Raw genomic sequence first — 22,609 nt, 5'->3', positions numbered from 1 at the left:
TGCAGTTATTCATTCTGATTGCAGTTTTTACTGTAATTTGCCCTGTGGATCCCAAGTTCACCTTGTCAGAGAGTACTGCTTCCCCAAGGCTGCCCCAGGGTCCTGTTGACGGATGGCTCTAATTGCAGTCGGCGCTGTAAACAAGGCAACTACTCCATGCTCCGCGAGCACACGGAAATAAGCGCCAGCATCTGGTGTTCCCACAGGCTTCCCCTACAATGAGATTCATTTAAAATGTCACTGGGTAAAATGTCTCATATTTCACTGACAGGTCAATACTTATACTTTTAACACAGCAATATTAATAAAATGGGGTGCTCAACAAATCTTGGTTTTAAATATCCCCATGGTCTATCATAAATAAAACAAAGCAAATACCCAGGCTTCAGAGAGGCCATTTGCTCCATTACATCATCCTAAAAGCTTTTCAAACTGCAATCGTTCCTTTCTTAAGTTTTGAAAGATAAAGGACAGGAAATACATATCACATTCAAATTAATGACGTAAAATAGTCTTCCATTAGCCAAGAAATTAAATACCATGTTTTGGGTGGTAGACCAAAAGAGAAATATGATTGCTATGAATTTCTAACTTTAAAACTCTTTTTCATAGTTACTTTTAAAAGTGACAATAATGGGGCACCTGGGTGGCTCAGTCAGTTAAGCTGTGGACTCTTGATTTCAGCTCAGGTCATGATCTCAGGGTCCTGAGATCAAGCCCCACATTGGGCTGCTCAGTGTGGTCTGCAGATTACCCCTTTCCCTTTCCCTCCGCCCCTCCCCTAGTTCAAGCACTCTGCCTCTCTAAAAATAAATAAAATCTTTAAAAAAGTAGAGGTGACAACAGCAATTCTCAAAGTGTTTGGGAAGAGAGAAAAATAGGAAATCACAGTGATTTCCGAACAATGACTTTTTCAGTTAAATGCCTCCTAGGAAAGCAACTTCTGTGACTTAAAAAAATTCAGTAAGAAACCCCCAAATGTATGTTTTCTATAGCCTCAAAATGACATTTTACATATTCAGGGGAAAATCCATGAATAAAAATCTAACAATTTTTATAGAACATGTAATCAAAAGGACATAATTTTTTTTTTTTAAGAGAGACAGACAGCACACCATGGACAGAGGCGGGGGGGTGGACTCCGTGCTCAGCACAGAGCCTGATGTGGGGCTGGATCTCACAACCCTGACACAGCATAACCTGAGCCAAAGTCAAGAGCCAGCTGCTTAAACGACTGAGCCACCCAGGTGCCCCTCAAAGCATTTTTTTTTTAAGATTTTATTTATTTATGCGACAGAGATAGAGACAGCCAGCGAGAGAGGGAACACAAGCAGGGGGAGTGGGAGAGGAAGAAGTAGGCTCACAGCGGAGTATCCCGATATGGGGCTCGATCCCGTAACGCCGGGATCATGCCCCGAGCCGAAGGCAGACGCCTAACCGCCGTGCCACCCAGGCGCCCCCCCCAAAGCATTTTTTAATAGAAGTTTCTGTGAAATGGAAAATGAGCATAGCATACATAAATAAGTGATTCTATAAAAATTCAAAGTGTTCCATAGAATCTATGTTGGCCCAATCATATCCCCTCATTCCTCAATCCATTCTCATCACTGCTACTTTTTCCTTTGATTCTAAAGCAAGGTGCCTGGAATGTTAACATATGTTATGTGAAAAAAATATACATATTACATATATATATATATTTCATAATCAAATCCTTTTGGAAGGGGTTGGGATAAAAAAGGGACAACTTGTTTCTAATTTTCGACCATTTCTTGAAGACTTAAAAGTGTTAAAGAACATCAGGAATACCCAAAAGATAGTTACTATATGTAATCTGTCCTAAACTTCTCTGTCCACACCCCCTATATGAACATCTCATGGATCTTACATTCTGGAAAACACACTTGGGAAACACTGATAGGGTAAAAAGAGGAAAGAAGTTGCTGGTAGCAAACTGAGAGATCTCCCCCAACAGAGAATAATAAATGAACGGATGATAAGAAGAGGCCAACCATAGCTGTTCATGAATTTTGATTCACTACCTCCGTCTACTTGGATCTTGGATAGGGCATTATTAGTTTGTATCTTTTTTTTTTAATGATTACCCTTAATATTCTTTAATGTAAGTATATTTTCTTTTTTAAAAATATAACCTCTTTCTTATATTCTGTTGCTTTTTCTCTTGTGCTTTTAAAACCAATTGCAACTAGAAATGCATTTTTATTATTACAACTATCCCGAAACACTTGATTTCAACTTATTCCATTACCACCTCATACAGGTCAACACGTTAATATAGTATAAAAAGCTGCCAGATAAAACCTGGCAACTCATGTACATAACTTGACTCACGAATTTTGCAGCCTTGAGCACATCGGTCTAAAATGAACCAGTAGCTTTATTCTTTTGAACCAACTGAGGTAAACATTTGACTTTTCCTTTTTCGATATGTCTCAGGCACTGTTCCTTCCCTGGTGTACTAGATTGTGACTTTGGAAACTTGATCTCACCCACATAAAGATGATTTATTAACTGACGTTATACAATTGACTTTCCCTGTCTATGCTGCCATTCCCTTGCCCGCTATAGAAGAATAAATCACTTTCCCAATATTTCCTCGATAAGCTAAAAGCCCTGAGATAATATTTTAAAGTAGTTTGACCTCCACTGAAGAAAGATACTTTGTAGCCAATTGGAATTGAATTCTACTATAGTTCCAGCATCACAGGACAAAGATAATATACTCACTAAAGGGCGATATTAGCATCATAACAAAATGCTATACCATAATGATTACCTACATAGAGGGCACAATTTGATATATTTTATAATGCCTTCAATTATGTCTAATGATAATGATAGCTTAAACATTAAAAATATCAGTTAAAAACTCTACCATATCTTTTTACAAATAATATAATTAGTGTTGCAATTTTGACCCACAAGAAGTACATTTTCATCAATATTCTATTGATTGAGCATAAAAATCATGACAACATAGCATTCCTATTAGGACACTGATGGAAGTGATGGATATAATCTCACCATATTCATTTGTAAGTTAGTTGACCTCAGAAAGGTTCAGATTTTTGCATTTTATTGTCCATTCCCACAGAATCATTTGATGCTATGTTCACTATTTTAGACCTTAGTGACTCAATGGCTTATTGGTTTTACTGAACACTCTTCTCCCCTGCCCTCTGCCCATACACAAGCTTGTGCACATGCACACACATGCATGCACACGCAGGCAATGTAATCCCTTTACAATACTTTTAAAAATAACAACACACTAACCACACTGAGTTGCCTGGAGAAAATGACTCTGATTCCAGAACTTGCATATTCAGTGAGGAGCAACAGCCAAACACTATTCAACTGAAAAAGGAGGAAGATTCTAAAACTGTGGGGATTTTTAACAAACATACATACTGAAAGCAGTAATATGGCTAAAAGGTAACAATAACTTAAAAACTCTTCAAAACTCAAATCGATGTCATTACCATTTGCTTTTATTCCTTTTCCCCAAACAAAAGGCCAAAGTGTCCACTGCTGCCCAGACACCAAAAGCAAAAAGCAATCCCTACAATGGCAAGGCAGAGATTCTACGCTTTCGGCTATTATAAATCATGAATTTTTAATATCAGAGATTTATAAAACACCAACTGCTAATATTTATAATGTGGTTAGCGATGGTACAAAGCATAGGAACCAAGACCAATAAATACCTGAAGATTAAGTTGTACCTACAATTTTCTACCACTTACGATTCAATATGGTAAGTTTTAAGGAACCAGAGACGATAGACCATGAGTTAGAAAACCAGGTGAAGTCTCCGCTTCTCACATAATCCCTACTAAGGTTCAGTGCCAGCACTGGAAAGTGGTGAAAGGCAGCACCTTACCAAGACAAAGACAAGCTTAAACACTATAGTCAGATATTTGAGCAAAAAAAAAATCATTTGCTTTATTAATCCTACGATTTCAGTTTATCCAAAGGCTTGGTGTCAAAGCTACTTGTAGTTTCTTGGAATCTGACATAAAAATTTCCAAGTCAACTGAGGCCTTTGCCTCTTTTTGTGGCAGGATTAGAAATACACCTGGTCGCTTTGAACCACACTTCTGAGAATATCACCGAAGGCATGTTTGTACTGCACTTCTAAGGTGAAGACAGCAACATTCCTTACAGACTAGTTCTGAATTTAATTTCAGCAGACAGGTGCAGCAGTGCTGGCCTGTTTATTTTGGAAGTGGGATGAAACTGGCAACAGCATTTGTTGAATCTCTACTACATACCTTGCGTCTTCACTGAGAGATGAAAGTTTGGGCATGCAACATCTAAACTTGAGACCTGTTAGAACATATGCAGCTCCCCAGGATATAATATTTAGTGAAAGAAAAGTAAAATGCAGAATAGTGTGCTTATCATTTGGATAATGCCATTTGTATGAAAATAAAGGAGGGGGGCATTGAACTAAGAATGAATTATTAGACACAGAAGACTGACTGCTTCCAAGTCAGAGAAATTGAACAGCTGGGAATAGAGGACAGTGAGATTTGCACTCTTTACCCTTTGGTGAGTTTTGAAATATGAATCAAATGAGTATACAACCTCTTTTAAAAAATTCGCTTTTTCTTCCCTAAAGCCCCTCTCCAATAACTCACATTGTCTTGTTCCAATCCTGAAAACATTACTGACACTTTAAAGCCCTACAAGAGAACCACTCTGTGTCTTAAGACCTTCAGATCTAGGATTTTGTTACCATAGCAGATTCCCTTTTAAGGAGTAAAAACTTGCTTATATATACAATTGATAACTAAGAATTTATATCGACTTACTTCACTGATTATTTGCTAGAGATTTCCCATAATTCCATGGGCCTCACCTGTGGAAATATGCTGCCACCTCGCTTTCCTTTACCCTATCCATACCGCTGTCTAATTCGACTCAATCCTGTGACTGTCAACCCTAAATGTAAATTAGAATTGTTTGGGATGCTTTATTTTATTTTATTTTTTAAAAGATTTTATTTATTTGAGAGAGAGACAGCATGAGCAAGGAGTGGGAAGGGACGGAGAGGGAGGGAGAAGCAGACTCCCAGCTTAGCAGGCAGCCCAATGTGGGGCTCCATCTCAAGACCCTGGAGTCATGACCTGAGCAGAAGGCAGACGTTTAACCAACTGAGCCACCAAGGCACCCTGCTTGGGGTGCTCTTTAAAGGTACCAATGTCTGTTCCCCACTCCCAGAGATTCTGATCTAATTAGCCTTAAATTGGGCCTGGTATTGTTATGTTTCAAGTGTCCCCTAAGTAATTCTAATCTGCAGCCAGGGTTGAGAACCAGTGTATAGTCCTTAGATATTATGCATTACCTGAGGCCAGGCAATACTACCTGCCTCATTTCCCTAGGGAATGAGCCTAGCCCTCAACACTAGCCTCTTCCCACCTGTTATAAATAAATGAGCCAATCCAAGTATTAATAAAAAAAATATACTGATAACTGAAATCTGACTATAGGGGCCACACAGTGAGAAAATAATTGGGGAGCATTGCCTCATTCTTTATGTCTTGCTCTATAAACTAGACTCCAGACTGTACATATATATTATGATTTATAGGACCTAGCACCCTGAATACAATGATCTTTTCTCCAAAGTCAAGAAGAATAGCCCCAAGCCAGCTGCTCTTTCTGTGCTGTCAGAGACTTCTGAAAGCTAAGTCTCAGTCTGAGAGTTTTGTTTGGTTGTATCATTGCTTGAAAAGATTATATCTTAATCTTTTAGATGAAGGTTTCTGACTGGACTTCAGGGAAGTTTATGAGTATTCTGATTTTTTTAACGTGTATATATTCATTTTCCTAGGGAGATAAGTCAATATGATTGGATTCTGAAAAGGAGTCCATAGCCAAGTTTTCTAGGCATATGAGAGCCTCCCCAGTACAGGAATCTCTTTAAAGATTTTCTGTCTAAGTCTCTTTAATAAATGGTGCTGGGAAAATTGGGACAGCTACATGCAAAAGAATGAAACTTGACCACTCTCTCACACCATACACAAAAATAAACTCCAAATGGATGAAAGACCTCAATGTGAGACAGGAATCCATCAGAATTCTAGAGGAGAACATAAGCAGCAACCTCTACGACATTGGCCAAAGCAATCTTTTTCATGACACATCTCCAAAGGCAAGAGAAACAAAAGATAAAATGAACTTATGGGACTTCATCAAGATAAAAAGCTTCTGCACAGCCAAGGAAACAGTCAAAAAAAGCTAAGAGGCAGCCCACAGAATGGGAGAATATATTTGCAAATGACACTACAGATAAAGGACTGGTATCCAAGATCTACAAAGAACTTTTCAAACTTAATACACGAGAAAAAAATAAACAAATCAAAAAATGGGCAGAAGATATGAATAGACACTTTTCCAATAAAGACATAAAAATGGCTAACAGACAAATGAAAAAATGTTCTAAATCATTAGCCATCAGGGAAATTCAAATCAAAACCACACTGAGATACCACCTTACGCCAGTTAGAATGGCAAAAATAGACAAGGCAAGAAACAACAATTGTTGGAGAGGATGTGGAGAAAGGGGATCCCTCTTCTACTGTTGGTGGGAATGCAAGTTGGTACAGCCCCTCTGGAAAACAGTGTGGAGGTCCCTTAAAAAGTTAAAAATGTACAAATTAATCAAAAGGAAAAAAAAAAAGATTTTCTGTCTAGCTCTGGGAAACAGCTTGGCATCCATATTGGTAAAGAAGAAGTTAAACTGTCACTATTTGCACAAGACATGATACTACACATACATATACAGACTCCACCAAAAAATCACTGGAAGTAGTAAATGAATTCAGTGAAGTTGTAGGATACAAAATTATTACTTCCATACATTAATAATAAAATAGCAGAAAGAGAAAATAAGAAAAACACTCCATTTACAGTTGCACCAAAACGAATAAAATACCTAGGGATGAACTTAACCGAAGAGGTGAAAGACCTATACTCTGGAAACTATAAAACATTGGTGAAAGAAACTGAAGACAACATGATATACACTTTAAATATCCTACAATTTTGCCCATTATACCTTAATAAAGCTGAATTTAAAAAAAGAGAGGGGGGGCACCTGGGTGGCTCAGCCGTTAAGCGTCTGCCTTCGGCCCAGGTCATGATCCCAGGGTCCTGGGATCCAGCCCCGCATCAGGCTCGCTGCTCTGTGGGAAGCCTGCTTCTCCCTCTCACACTCCCCTTGCTTGTGTTCCCTCTCTTGCTGTCTCTCTCTGTCAGATAAATAAAATCTTTAAAAAAGAGAGACAGAGTGAGACAGAGAGATCTATCCCTTCTGGTTTGGTTCTTCCTCTGCGTTCTCCCAGATCACTGAGAGAGTGGACCGTATGGGGCCTCGCGATGAGGCTACCCTCCAATGAATACGCCATCGCTTCCACCCAGGTCATAAGAGCCCATCTGTCCCACTAAAAAGATGCTTACCTCTGAAAGCATTAATGCCAAGTAAATGAAGCAGAGCACAGGAATTAGTAATTCTGCAGACCCAGTGCTGAGCTAATGAGGGACTCTGACATATTTACCACCCTCAGCAGCCACAGAGAGCGTTTATCACTAGCATGGCTGGTAGCTCATGGCTTCAAGCAGGAGAGCGTTCACCTCTGAATTCCTCCACGCTGCTGAGCCATCACTGCTCTACTACAGGGACAAACTCAGGTTTCTTTTTCTTCTTTTTTTTTTTTTTTAAAGATTTTATTCATTTACTCGACAGAGAGAGAGAGACAGCCAGCAAGGGAGGGAACACAAGCAGGGGGAGTGGGAGAGGAAGAAGCAGTCTCCCAGCGGAGCAGGGGGCCCGATGCAGGGCTCGATCCCAGGACACTGGGATCACGCCCAGAGCTGAAGGCAGACGCTTAACCACTGAGCCACCCAGGCGCACCCAAACACAGGTTTTCTTTACTCAGCGTGAGTAGTTAGACTTTGCTGTAAGCAGAAAATTAAATGGCTTCATGGTCTTATTACGCTAATGTGTAATAATAAGTGTGGCTATTCCTATGTACACTACAATTCATCCTGGGGCTGTACAAAGCCTGGCTACTCCATACTGTCCAAAAATTTACCTAAAATAACCTCCAAACATGCTCAGATTTCCCCCATGTTCAAAAACAAAACAAACACACAGACCTTCCTATGGAATTGCTGACTAATGACCCCTTACTTGCAAAAACTCTCTTCAGTTGTTGTCCTCCCGGACCTCCTTCTGAAGCACCTGGCACTGCTGATCCCTCCTCTTCCGGAAAACCCCCTTCTGCTTCAGGATACCGTCTTCCCTATTTTCCCACTGCCTCTCTAATTTTTCATTCTCAGTTTTTACAGCTTCCCTTTTGTAATCTTTACCTGAGTATCTTAATCCTCTCAGGGACTTAAATTATTAATTCTTCTACATTCTCTAACTCTGCAAGTTTTTCTGAGTTTCGAACCTTAACTTCCCCATATCATACAAATGCCTGAGTCGCAGCTTTAGAGTTGACGCTACCAAAACTAAAATACTCTTTCCCCCTCCACAAGGAGTAGGAACTACCGCGGTTGGGTTGATGACCACCATTACAGTGCTGTCCTAGCTGCAGACAGCAGAGCTAATTTCAACCTCCTATTGAGCTCTAGCTCATGGTATCCACCTGACACCCTAATATCCTGCCTTTTCCTTAAAGATCACTGATACCCTGGTTCTGGCCACTAGCTGGCACTACTCAATAATTTCCCAATAGTTCGTCTCTAAATTATGGGCAGAGAGCACTGCTTTTGGAGGCAGAGAACTTTGATTCAAATCCCAACTTTCGTGCCACTGGTAAAGTTACTTAATGTCTCTGATTTTCAGTTTCTATAGCTGTAAATAGGGACTCAAAATATATATCCCACGGGTGTACAGATAGAAATAGTTAAGACGATGCTTAGGAGAGTTCCTATCACCCAACATCCGATCAACAGTAGCTATTATTATTACTGGAACTGCTTCATCCACAAAGCTTTCCCAGTCTACTCTAATCCTAAACTTCCCCTCAGACACTTGTAGATGGATTTTGAGCCAGGGTGGAATCCAAACTGCCATTTACCAGCTATGTAACCCAAGTCAACTTATTTCATTGCTTTGATCCTTATTTAGTTCCATCATCAGAAAATTGCATCAAAACAGGCACAAATGTCGAGTATTTACCATAGGCAATGGCTCAATGTAATTTTTGAAAAAAGTTTCCTATCTTCTACACAGTGTAAGAAAGTTCTCGTTAGGCAGTGTTTTGGTTTGTTTCCTTTCTGTCCTTTACATTCATCTTAATTCTTCTTCTATCTTGTTCAGTGTGTTCCGGACAAGGAGTGTATCTGATACTCTGTTTCCCTCTCAACCCCTAGAAAATACTGAGCTCACAACAGGCACCACTAAGCACTGTTGATGGTGCTATGACAACAGCTGCACTTGCTTGCTCCAACATGAAACACAGGCACACGTAGAGAAAGATAAACGCAGAAATACATATCTTTGAACAACGAGTCATGTGAGAAATCTAAAAGATGCTGGCATCAGCTTTGCAATCTTTTCCAATTGAGGAGATCAAATTATATAGCCTGAATCCGAGTAATAACTGTGTCATCATTTTTCTCCTTCGGTACATACAAAAAAGTACATTGCTGTTATACTAGATTAAAAAAGAGGAAGAGGGGCGCCTAGGTGGCACAGCGGTTAAGCGTCTGCCTTCGGGTCAGGGCGTGATCCTGGCGTTGTAGGATCAAGCCCCACATCAGGCTCCTCTGCTATGAGCCTGCTTCTTCCTCTCCCACTCCCCCTGCTTGTGTTCCCTCTCTCACTGGCTGTCTCTATCTCTGTCAAATAAATAAATAAAATCTTAAAAAAAAAAAGGGGAAGAAAGAAGGAAATCATTTTCCATTAGATAAGAGGGGGAGAAGACTCTGATGTGTGCCTCTGAGCGTGTACGAGCTAGCAACATCATGGCTACTGGTCTTAAAAGGAAGTAACATATCCCTGTGCTTGAAAGAAGCAAATCTCTGTCCTTAAAACAAATGGATCATCAAATTCAAGAAAACACGTTAACTTGGAAAATGCAGAATTTCTGCAAAAAAGAAGGTAACTCTATACATGAAAGAAATGATTATATTTTTAAAATGAAACCCTGAAGGGGATAAGAATTCAGAAGGTCCATGTATGGAAAATACATCAGAGGATGTCTTCATGGAGATAACAGGTCCGGTGCAGTACAGAAGCAGGTGATATGTGCACTGAAGATACACTGTGGATGACCTGAAGAATGTTCAATACAAAAATAATTTGAAAGTAATTAAAGTAGTATCCTCTATATTCTCAAACATAAGACTTTCAAAATGGAAAATGTTTTGATCCATGTATATAAAGTGATAATAATGATGCCTAAAATATGTGTATGTAATCATATTTTACCAATTACACATATATATTGTGATACTTCTTTGAAGCTTTCAAACTCATTTCATATACATTATTTTATCTTATTCCTACACTAATAAAGGGAAGTGTAGAGTTCATTTTCACACTAATCATTCTATAAAGAAGGAATAGATAGGGTTACCTAAACTCTTCCTTCAGGAAAAGAGCATTCAGTGAGAGATTACCAGGCCGAATATTCTGAAGTCGTCAAAGATATACACAGCTTATAAACTAGTAATGATGAAGCCCATCAAAAACTAGAAGCGAAAGATTATACATGTTTGGATAATGGTGAGCCATGAGATGTACTAATTTATTCACACATGAAAGGCTTCATAGCCACTCTTATTTCACTCACCAGTTCTATTCTGAAGGGACAGATCCTTGAGGGGACAGATCACTGGATTATTTTCCATATAGGCTACTCATTGTTCAAAGTTGATACCAACAGGATCGACACATCCCTGTGTGCTGATTCCTTCGGCTGGCTCTTAGAAGAGAATTAATGGGCTCTAAAGGGAGCTGCCTATTTCATGGTGCACTGGGTGTTATATGCAACTAATGACTCATCGAACTTTACATCAGAAACCAGGGATGTACTGTACGGTGACTAACATAATATAATAAAAAAACATTTTAAAAAACCAAAAAAATTAAAAAAATTAAAAAATTTTTAAAAACTAAAACAAATAAAGGGAGCTGCCGTTAGTACTCCGGTAACTGCTGCAGAGTTACCAGGATAGACTTTGAAGGACGAAATGTCGAGTATCTGAAAATTCAAGCATTGCCATGGCTGGATTGCATGGGAATGAATGATTGGTGTTTATACTGTAGAATTTTATTCTGGGAAAGAATAAACATATCCATATGTTTGGATAATAACAGTAGCTTATTATACCCTGGAAACTATTTTAAGGGCTTTCCATGGATTAACCAATTTAATGATATATAAGGAAAGCACTATTAATATTGATATTATAGATGAGAACACTGAAGTTGACAGCAGTTAAGTAACTTATCTGAGGCCAAACAATTAATAAATAGAAGTTTCAGAATCATTCTTTGGAAGTTATAACCTGCTGTGATTCCTCTCAAACATGAAAATTTTTCACTAATTTAGAATGAATTCAGTAAATGCATTTGAAGAGTCAGCATCACTTTCTAGGAAAACAAATCGAAATGAATTCCAGAATTAAAAGTCAAAACATATTACCAAATAATATATTTATCTTAGGGAAAAAAACATAATTGATTTGGAGAAGATTCACAGAAGTGCAGAGTGGGGAGAATACAGTGTCAGTAGTCTAGTTTTAATAATGAAGAAATGGATTCCTGAAGAGGTTGAATTAATTTACCCAAAATCATATAGGCAGATAAAAGCAGAGCAAAATAAATAACACAGACATTCGAATTTCCAGTCCAGTGACCAGGCTCCTATATCACAGTTCAGAATCTTAAATCCTCTACTTCCTCTAACTAATTTATCATCCGAGAAGGTGGAACGTGGTACATACCTTCAAGGTTAATTGTTGGATTTATAAAAGAGAGCCATTTGTCCTGGTTAATCTGGTGAGGGTATGTAAGAGTTCACCGAAATGGCTTGCTGCTATAAGGTATACAATTTGTGAAAGGCAAACAAATGTAAATTGAGAGCAAGTTTTCATTCCTTAAGGACTTCCAAAGAGACTGTTATTACACAAAAATGACAATTGCGCCATATCAATCAAGATCAAGTACACCAACTAGTTTATGACTTAATGCCAAGCTAAACTGAAGGTGGCCAATAATTAACATGCCATTCTAGGTAATAACTAAGCCAAAGAACAGTAAGCTGCTTTTTTTTTTTTTTAAATAAAGGTAGAATCTGTTTTAGTATATTGCGTATATTTTCATATACAAGCAGTTTTATATAATTTTCCTCAGATTTATTGAAGTATAATTGACAAATAAAAATTGTATGTATTTAAAATGTACAAGTTGGTGTTTTGATACATGTATATACATTGTGAAATAATCACCACAACCAAGCTAATTAATATATTTATCATCTCACATAGTTAAGATTTTCTTTGTGTGCGTGTGTGCGTGTGTGTGCGCATGTGTGGTGAGAACACTTGCAATCTATCCTGTTAGCAAATCTGAAGCATACAATATAGTACTTTAAACTATAGTTGTGTTGCTGTACATTAGATCTCCAGAACTTACTCATCTTGAATAACTGAAACTTTGTACCGCTTGGCCAACATCTTTCCACCTAATGGCAAAGAAACATACATTCTTCTCAAGGGCATTTAAAACATTCTCCAGCATAGATCATATGTTAGGACACAGAACAAGTCTTCACAAATTTAAGAAAATAGAAATCATTCCAAGTATCTTTTCTGACAGCAGTGGAATGAAACTACAAATCAATAATAGTAAGAAAAGAGTAAAATTCATAAATATGTGGAAACAAAACACTCTTGAACAACCATTGAGTCAATAAGGAAACCAAAAGGGTATTTTATAAGTATCTCAAGACAAATAAAAATGAAAACACAACATACCAAAACTTAGAGGATGCAACAAAAGTGATACCAAGAGCAATAAACCCTGACATTAAAAAGAGAGAGAGAGATCTCAAATAAATGAACTAACTTCACATCTCAAGGAACTAGATAAAGAACAACTAAGACCAAAGTTTGCAGAAACAAGGAAATAATCAAGACTAGAGTAGAAATAAATCACATAGAAAATAAAAACAACAGAAAAAATAAAAACTAAGAGTTGTTTGAAAAGAGTAAAATCGATAAATCTTTAGGTGTTCTGACTAGGAAGAGAGAAGACTCTAAATTAAATCAGAAAGAGCAGACAAGGGGCGCCTGGGTGGCGCAGTCTTTAAGCGTCTGCCTTTGGCTCAGGGCGTGATCCCAGCGTTCTGGGATCAAGCCCCACATCAGGCTCCCTGCTCCCCTGGGAGCCTGCTTCTTCCACTCCCACTCCCCCTGCTTGTGTCCCCTCTCTCGCTGGCTGTCTCTCTGTCAAATGAAAAAATAAAATCTTTAAAAAAAAATAATTAAAGAGCAGACAATGTAACGGACACTCCAGAAATAAAAAGGCTCATGAAGGACTATAATGGGGACATGTTTGTCCAGTAAGTTGATTTCTTGCTTGGCCACACTGCTGCCATTATAGAAGCCTGAGTTCCACTGTATTACATAATTGAAATGTGTGCACAAGATACACATTGTACATTAGTATCCAAGCAAAGATAAGGAGAAAGAAAGCCCAGCCAGATTTCTTTACCTTGAGAAGAAATGTTGGGTTTTGATTCTGCAGATGACAGGCTTTTTGTAAAAGGGGACAAATACAAAACAGAAGAAGCTAAAAAGCATCTCTGCGTATAACCATCATTTACCAACACATACACGTGTCTGCACACACATAGCACGTTGCTAAATATGTTTCCACTTTAAAATTCCTAGATTAAAGTATTGTTTGTTTCATTTCTCCTCTGACCACACTGCTATACCAAATATGTCTTGGTCTGTACGTTGTTGGGATTAGGTCTGTTGGAATCAGTGCTCCATTAATAAAGTAAATTTCTGAAAAGGCACTGTTTATTTTCTTCCTCTCAAAAATAAGGACTGAATTGTTCAGAATTGGTTGCATATTTTAACTCATCAGTTTAAACTGGCTTCTAGAATTGCATACTTTAAATATGTCCAGTTCAATGAATAATAGTAAATCTTTGCTTATTAAAAAATATAACCTCTTACTTAAGTTGTTCATGGAATTCTTTGGTAAAGATAACTAGAATTACATATCTTCATAAGGAAAAAAAGGTCTTTACTTACAAAATCAAGTGGTTTTTTGTTTTTCCCCTGATATCTTCATCCAGGCATTTATTTAACAAATACTTATTGGGAACCAAACACACGACAAGAGCAAACGCTAAGGACACCTACTGTACGCACATTTCAGGTTTTCGTGTATTTCTCAACTGGCACTGGACTAAAATTCAAGAGAAATAATGCTTATGTTATAAATGACTGAATATATATGAAATATATGTATTAATGTATAATTTTTTTTTGAAGGCTAGTAGCTGAGAATTGGTGGTGAGCAAACACTAAGATGATCTCCTTCCTGTCAGAGTTTAGAGCAGACGGGGCAAATAAACAAATCAAAGGGACCTATAAACTAACATGAAACTGGATCTGGGACACAAGCCAGGGAGGAAAAACCTAAGGCATTTACGAGAAAGGACAAGATTTGACCTAGTCAGAGAGGTCAAGGAAGGCTTCCATGAGGAAGAGACACTTGAGCTGAGGAATTATTTCAGGCAACAAATGGCCAAATTCCTGTAACAGGAATGAGCATTAGAATAACTTCAGGAAAACAAGAGCAGGCTGTGCCTAAGAAGGGAAGAGAGAGATTCAACAACCTTCAAGGGTTGAGAAGCCAAGAATGATTAGGACTGAAAATGCCCATTAGCGTTTGGAAAACTAGAGATCGCCAGGGAAATGATCAAAAGCTGTTATAATGGAATGATGGTGACAGATGCCAACGGGAGAGGACCATGGAGTAAGGCAAGCCTTTAAAGATGAATGTTCTACTGCAAAGATGATGTTCTAATTGCAAGGGGATAAGGGAATTGAGAATTTTTGTGGGATTTTTTGGGGGGTTGTTGTTTGTCTGTTTTAATGAAAGAAATAGAAATGTGTTACAAATCTGGTAATTATCAGGAAGCTAAAGCCAAACCCGACAACCAGGATTTCCAGTATGTTTTCACCCTGCAGATGCAGAGCTATGTGTCCTCTGTGGCGGAAACGAAAATCGTATTTTCCACTCGATGTGTTCATGTTGAAACACACATTGTTTCAGGTGGGTGACTCTTAACATATCTAGAAGTTAAACTGATTTTCCAACTTGGTTATAACATTACATTTTTGAGTTTTTTCAGCCCACGTAGTTATAGATGTGTATTAAATTCCAGAATATAAAAAACATCATCTTTGCTGAGAAAAAGGATTCACTCATTATTCACCCATAAAATATCACGAACTATTACATTCACTTAGAGATATGTTTTAGGAACTCTAGATGGCTTGGACACACAATGAACTAGTACTTCAGATCATCAATTTTTATTAAATCAAAATTCATCATTATGTAAAAATATCACACTCACCAATTCACTATCATAGCTTTGAAATGCTGTAATTCATTAAAAGTGAAAACAAAACTTTGAACATACTGAGTTGTATATGATATTATTTCTCTTTAGAAAAGGTAATCTTATGAGAAGTCCATGGAGGATCTGTTATATTATTCTATTCACTATAAAAAGAATGTATTTTTAATTGAGCTACCCTATGACCCAGCCATTGCACTACTGGGTGTTTACCCCAAAGATACAGACGTAGTGAAGAGAAGGGGCCATATGCACCCCAATGTTCATAGCAGCATTGTCCACAATAGCTAAATCGTGGAAGGAGCCGAGATGCCCTTCAACAGATGACTGGATTAAGAAGCTGTGGTCCATATATACAATGGAATATTACTCAGCTATCAGAAAGAACGAATTCTCAACATTTGCTGCAACATGGACGGCACTGGAGGAGATAATGCTAAGTGAAATAAGTCAAGCAGAGAAAGACAATTATCATATGATTTCTCTCATCTATGGAACATAAGAACTAGGAGGATCGGTAGGGGAAGAAAGGGATAAAGAAAAGGGGGGTAATCAGAAGGGGGAATGAAACATGAGAGACTATGGACTNGAGAAACAAACTGAGGGCTTCAGAGGGGAGGGGGGTGAGGGAATGGGATAGGCTGGTGATGGGTAGTAAGGAGGGCACGTGTTGCGTGGTGCACTGGGTGTTATATGCAACTAATGAATCATCGAACTTTACATCAGAAACCGGGGATGTACTGTATGGTGACTAACATAATATAATAAAAAATCATTAAAAAAAAAAAAGAATGTATTTTTAATTTTAATGGAAGGTTTTAGCTTCCTAAATTAAAAAAAACACTCATCAGACTAAAATAAAGTAACAATTTGGTAATGCACCCAAAACTGGGGGGCAAATGGGATGATCATTTTACGGAGGTTAATAAATATTTTTTTTACTTGCTGGCCCGGTGACAAGTCAGAACTCATCTTCAGTTCATTTCAGTTTTGTTTTAATTAATCGAGCAAGCAAGTTTTTTCCCTGTATTTTGCACGCTCAAGCTGTCAATTAATCCCCTGAGAAATGGCCCATTTACACAACAAATTCTACCAACCCCCTGGAAGGCCCTGTGCCAGGCATGAGGGGTGGGGTACAGAAATGTCCTGACGTTTACAGCATCACAGCACTGAGTCTGCAAGGTCAGAGCAATCTACATGGTACAACAGAAGCACAGAGAACGCCTGAATTGGTCTGAGGAAAGCAAAGGAAATACCAGAGAGGATACGATATTTAACTTGCTCCCTTAAGAAAAAGGGCCACTTTGCAACATGATCAGAACAAAAGTGGAATTTTACTAGCAGGAACAACTCAATTACTGGCAGTTCTGCTCATGTAAGAGCCCATGTGACAGGATTCTTGAGTGCAAAGCTGAGTCAGAGGCCAGGAACCAGAGATAAGACTGCAAACAGAGGCAAAAAGCAGATAACCATCAATCACTTGTATCAGCCAAATAAGTTTGAATTATGTTTTTTAAGAGACCAGAGTTCTTTGAAGGCTTTTTAATTTTTGAATTTAACTTTTTATATGAGATAAGTGTAGATTCATATGCAAATAGACCTTGCAAGACACAGAACAGTTCCATCTCCATAAGGATCCCGCATGCTGCCATTCATAGTCCCAAGTGTCCATTGCTAGTATACAGAAACACAGTGGATATTGTGTGTTCATCTTGTATACTGAGACCTCACGGAACTCACTTATTAATTATGGTTTTTTAGATGTTCTATAATTTTCTACATAGATAATCATGCAGACTCAAAGAGAGACAATTTTATTTCTTCCTTTCTAAAATGTTTTTTTTTTTTTTTTTGGGGAGGGACAGAGCGAGCATCCTTGCCTTGGTCTAGACACAGGAAGGCGTGTTAAGTCTTTTATCATTAAGTATCTTTTATCATTATCCCCATTCCTTTAGGGGAAGCCTATGGTGACAAATTCTCTTAAGTTTTTCTTCATCTTGAGAATGTCCTTATTTCTTCTTTATTCCCAAAGTATATTTTGATGGATGTAGGATTCTGGATTGACAATTCCTTTCTTTCCACACTTGAAAAATGTTGTGTCACTTTCCTATGGCCTCCGAAGAAAATCTGTCATTCAAATGGCTTTCCCAGGATGCCTGGGTGGCTCAGCCAGTTAAGTGGCTGACTCTTGATTTTGGCTCAGGTCATGATCTCAGGGTCCTGGGAGGGAGCCCCACGTGAGGGTCTGCAGGGAGTCTGCTTGAGAATTCTCTCTCTCCCTTTGCCCCTTCCCCCGCTAACACGCTCTTTCTCCCTCTTTCTCTCAAATAAATAAATCCTAAAAAAACAAAACAAAACAAAAAAGACAAATGGCTTTCCCCCATAGGTAAGGTATCCTTTCTTTCTCCCAAGTCTCAAGATGACTTTTTTCTTTAGCTTTCAGAAGTTTATGATTTGTGTGTGTGTATGTGTTTCTGTAAATTAACCATGGTTAATTTGGAAGTTTACTGTTTCTTGAATCTGTAGATGCATATCTTTGGCTAAACTTGAGAAGTTGAGAATTTTCACTATTTTTTTTTCAGCCCCACTCCCCTCCTCCTCTCCTTTCATGACTCTGTTGTTAGATCTTGTGTTATCCTTCCACATGTCCCTGAGGCTCTACTAATTTTTCTTTTCAGTCTATTCTTTTTCTCTTGTTTAGACTGGATAATTTCTATTGTCCCTTCTTCCAGTTCACGGATTCTTTCCTCTGTCCCCTCCATTCTAGTATTGAGCTCATCCACTGAGCTTTTTTTTTTAAATTTTTTATTTAATTATAGTTGATAATGTTATATTAGCTTCAGGTGTACAACACAGTGATGACAAGTTTATACATTACATGATCCTCCCCATGAGAAGTGTGCTTACCATCTGTCATGATACAACAGTATTATATTATTAACCACATTCCTCATGCTGTACTTTTCATCTTTGTGACTTATGTATTTGATAACTAGAAGTTGGTACCTCTTAATCCCCTTCACTTATTTCATCCATCCCCCCAGTGAGTTTTTATTTTGGTTATTGTAGCTTTCAGTTCTAAGATTTCCATATGATTGTCCTTTATAACTCCTATACCTTTATTGTGACTTTCTATTTTTCCATTCTTTCAAGAATGTTCACAATCACATATGGAAATAATTTTATCATGGCTCCTCTAAAATCTTTGTCAGGTAATTCTAACATCTCTGTCATCTCAGTGTTGGTCTCTATCAATTTTTTTTTTCATGCAGCTTGAGATCATTCTAGTTCTTGACATGAGGAGTGATTTTTTTTTTCATCAAAGCTTGGACATTGTGTGTATTATGAGACTGGCTCATATTGACATCTTTTGTTACAGATGGCTTTACTTTAATTTCACTCCATCAAGGAAGGGACAGGAGGGGCTAGAAATCCAGATTCTTCATTTGGCCTCCATTAATATCCAACTGGGAGACTGCTTCTCATTGCTACTGGTGGGTTCCACTTCCAACAATGGGCTCTATTGATAACTCCCTGGCTAGAAAGCTAAGAGTGCTCTGTTACTGCTCCCTGAATGGCCTCTTCTGACACCACCCCAATAGGGAGTGAGAGGGGTACCTCATTACTGTTGGGAGGAGGTGTAAGTCCAGACTCCTATGGGCTTCACTGTCACTACAAGTTTGAGGGGTCTTCATTACTACTGGGCAGGGATAAAAGTCTTGGCTCCCTAGTCGAACTTCTCCGACACCCCTACAGGAAGATGGAGGGTTAGCGCTCCTCCTTATGGTTTGACAAATGTGGAAGTCTAAACTCAGCTTTTGCTGTTGGGTGCCAGGGAGAGACAGCATGGATTTTTCTGTGGTGGTTGCCTAGAGTAGAGCCATCCAAAGTTTTAGTTTTATTTAGACTGTCCCTTTCCTACTCCTTTGGCTTAAGAGATCATGCTTCTCTTTTCCTTTTTGTGGTTTTTTTGTTTGTTTGCTTAGCTTTTGGGTTTAGTTTTTTTTGTTGTTATCATTGGCATTTCCGGGTTGCCAGCTTTTTAAGCAGCCAATCTAGGATATATGCAGGAAAAATAAAACCCAGGGTCTTATTACCATGTTGATCCTTGGGTCCCAAGGTCCCTAAAGCCAGTTTCCCTTCTTCTGTCCCCCATTCGGTCTTTTAATGTTTGTTCTAGTCACGCTTGTGACTTTTAGTTCTAGTTAAAGGGAGGAATAGAGAAAAGTATGTCACCCTCATCTTTGCAAAGGCAGAAATCAATCCTTTGAAGGATTTTAAGCCACAAAGTTCTATGTTGGCTTTTGCATTTTAGACAGACAGTTATAAGTGGGGAAAGCTCAGAAACTGAAGGTAGGATAGAGGTACCCTGGAAAGACATTTAAAGGCAGAAACACCTGTTAGAACATGCTCTAGAATGATTATCAAATGATAATCTGAAATATACAACTGGAAAGCATAGCACAGATCAGATCAGAAGCCAAACACAGAATATATACCAGTCAATAACATACTTTCTGCATTCCAGCTGGATATCAGCTTTGAATATATGGCAGGAGGCATGAAAGAGAGAGGACACTTTTGATAGGTACTAAAATACAAATTCAACAAAATGTAATGAGTGATAGGGTGTGATATGTAAAGATCATGAAATTAGAATCACTCCTCAATTCTTAGTTTTAATGACTGGGTAGATGCAGTAAAATTAACAAAACTACAGAGTACATGGAAAGTAAGTGGAAAGAAAATGAGTTTTGCAGGGAAGAACGGAGCTGGTGAGTTCAGTTCATGTCATCTTGAGCATAAGATGTGTATGGACCGTTCAAAGACGGGCTAACATTAAGTTGGTGCTTATCAGGAAGATCTGATATAGGGAGGAGTAGTTAGAAGCCTTGGTTTAATGAGTACTACTCGGATCCAATTCCATGAGGATTACCCCCAAAATATAAGCAGAATGAGAAAAGAAGGCTAAGAATAATATCCTTATAAACGCCAATGTTTAGGACCAAAGTAAGAGAAACCAAGAGAGGAAAGGAGGTCAAGCTGTCTGAGAGATAGAACAGAGAAGTAGAGCTCAATTTAGTTTCAAGAGCTTTTATTGAGTGTTTAGTGTGGCTATGCACTGTGCTGGAAGACTGGTTTTTGAGGGTCTCACGCTCTACTAGGTATAAACAGATAATATAAAGAAACTATGCTCAGCTCAGTGATCAGTGATGGACATATGCTCAGGGGGCAATGGAACCATGGAAAGGGCACTAAACAAAACCAAAGGCTGCAAGAGGAAACTTTGTAAAGATGATGACATCTAAGCAGAGCCTTCAAGCATAGTAGGAATTAACCAGATAAGGAAAGACACAGGAAAAGTCATGCAGGAAGAAGAAACAGAACAATAGCAAAGGGGCATGGAGCTCAAGAGGAGAGAGAATTACTTGCAGGAAACAGCACGGCTGATGTGCCGAGAGAGTGAAAAGAAAATCAGACTGAAGACCTTCTGACTTGGTCACTCACGAAGTCACGGTTGACCTCTGCTGCGGCAGATTCTAGGAAGGGACGTGGACAGAAATTGCACCACGGTGGGATAAAGAGCCACTAGAAGAATATGAAATTCACAGTGTGGATTTGGTACTCTTCTCAAGGAGTTTAATGTAGAAGAAAATAAAGATGGGATAGCTAGAAGTGGGCAAAGGTCGAAAAAGCTTTGTTTTGTTATCAGAAAGAATAGAGGATGTTTACACATTGTATGAAAGAAACCAGAGTGCAGATAAAAGGTTTTAGAATGTAGTTATTATATTTAATATTTTACATAAAAATACTTATAAAGCATCTACACTCTTCTTGAGCACGTCATTCCAGGATAAAGGCAAACAACTGGGCCCCTTTCATGGTGTTAAAATCACATTTCAAATAAACTCCAAAAATAATAAAAGGCCGATGATAAATGCACAAGAAAAGTATATTCTTCAGCTCTAAAGGCAGCTTAATACTTCTAAATATAAATACGTATAGTGGCACCTTCAGCTCTGTTGCATTTATGTGACCCGTACCACAGTTCATTACAGGTATTCAGTGTGGAGGTTTATTTTGTTTACTTCAAAGGGAATAATTACTTAAAAAAAAAAACCCTTTATTCTATTGCAATAACTTTGGTATAATACTTTCTAGAAATCCTTTAGGGATAGACATCATGCTGATTAGTATATGTTTTTCATAAGACAATTTTGACTGGCTTTGTTCAGCACAATTTAAATGCTGGCTATTATTTTTCTGTATTCCTTTCTCTTTTGAAATCATATTTTTAACTGGAAGAATACATAAAAATGTCTCCTGCCCCCAATCCATATTTTTTTGTTCCCATTTAGAAACTACTTCTTTAAAAGTTTCAGTAAAAAAAAAAAAATTATCTTTAGGTAGTATTAATTTCATTTGATTACCTCATATAGGACTGTTGTGTTCCCATGTAGAAGAGGTCCATAACAGATATAGGAATGTCCAACAACCCAGCCTAAGTCAGAGGCTGCCCACCACACCTAAAAAATAAGAAGATAATAAAATACATAAATGTTCACCAGGGAAAGGTCATGTATCATGAATTTAAAACCATGATTACCTCTCCGGGTTTAAGTCCATAGATAGAGGACATTGTCCAGTTTAGCATCACAGCATATCCCCCGGTGGGTCTAACAACACCCTAAAGGAGAGAAAACATGAAGTTAACATCAACAACCAATAGGTTAAAAGATTCTCTACCTTTGCACTATCCACCTTAAAAAGTTCCTGTTTAGATTATTTTACATTTTAGGGGTGCCTGGGTGGCACAGCGGTTAAGTGTCTGCCTTCGGCTCAGGGCGTGATCCCAGCGTTATGGGTTTAGATTATTTTACATTTTAGGGGTGCCTGGGTGGCACAGCGGTTAAGTGTCTGCCTTCGGCTCAGGGCGTGATCCCAGCGTTATGGGA

The 22,609-nt window shown here is 38.3% G+C and overlaps 1 protein-coding gene across 1 annotated transcript in view; it reads right to left on the bottom strand.

Moving 5' to 3' along the window:
* Nucleotides 1–22,609, bottom strand: part of LOC100463551 (acyl-CoA synthetase short chain family member 3) — a 90,662-nt gene that overhangs the window by 63,594 nt on the left and 4,459 nt on the right. Inside the window, exons 2-4 of the mRNA XM_034643732.1 lie at nucleotides 22,261–22,341; nucleotides 22,085–22,180; nucleotides 62–213 (exon numbers count right to left, since the gene is read on the bottom strand). Of these exons, the coding sequence (XP_034499623.1) occupies nucleotides 62–213; nucleotides 22,085–22,180; nucleotides 22,261–22,341 (329 nt within the window). The remainder of the gene's footprint in view (nucleotides 1–61; nucleotides 214–22,084; nucleotides 22,181–22,260; nucleotides 22,342–22,609) is intronic.

This window comes from Ailuropoda melanoleuca, chromosome 15, assembly GCF_002007445.2.
Source record: "Ailuropoda melanoleuca isolate Jingjing chromosome 15, ASM200744v2, whole genome shotgun sequence".
In the NCBI taxonomy this organism is placed as follows: Eukaryota; Metazoa; Chordata; class Mammalia; order Carnivora; family Ursidae; genus Ailuropoda; species Ailuropoda melanoleuca.
Note: the sequence above shows the minus strand (reverse complement) of the source record. Positions and strands in the feature narration are given on the sequence as shown.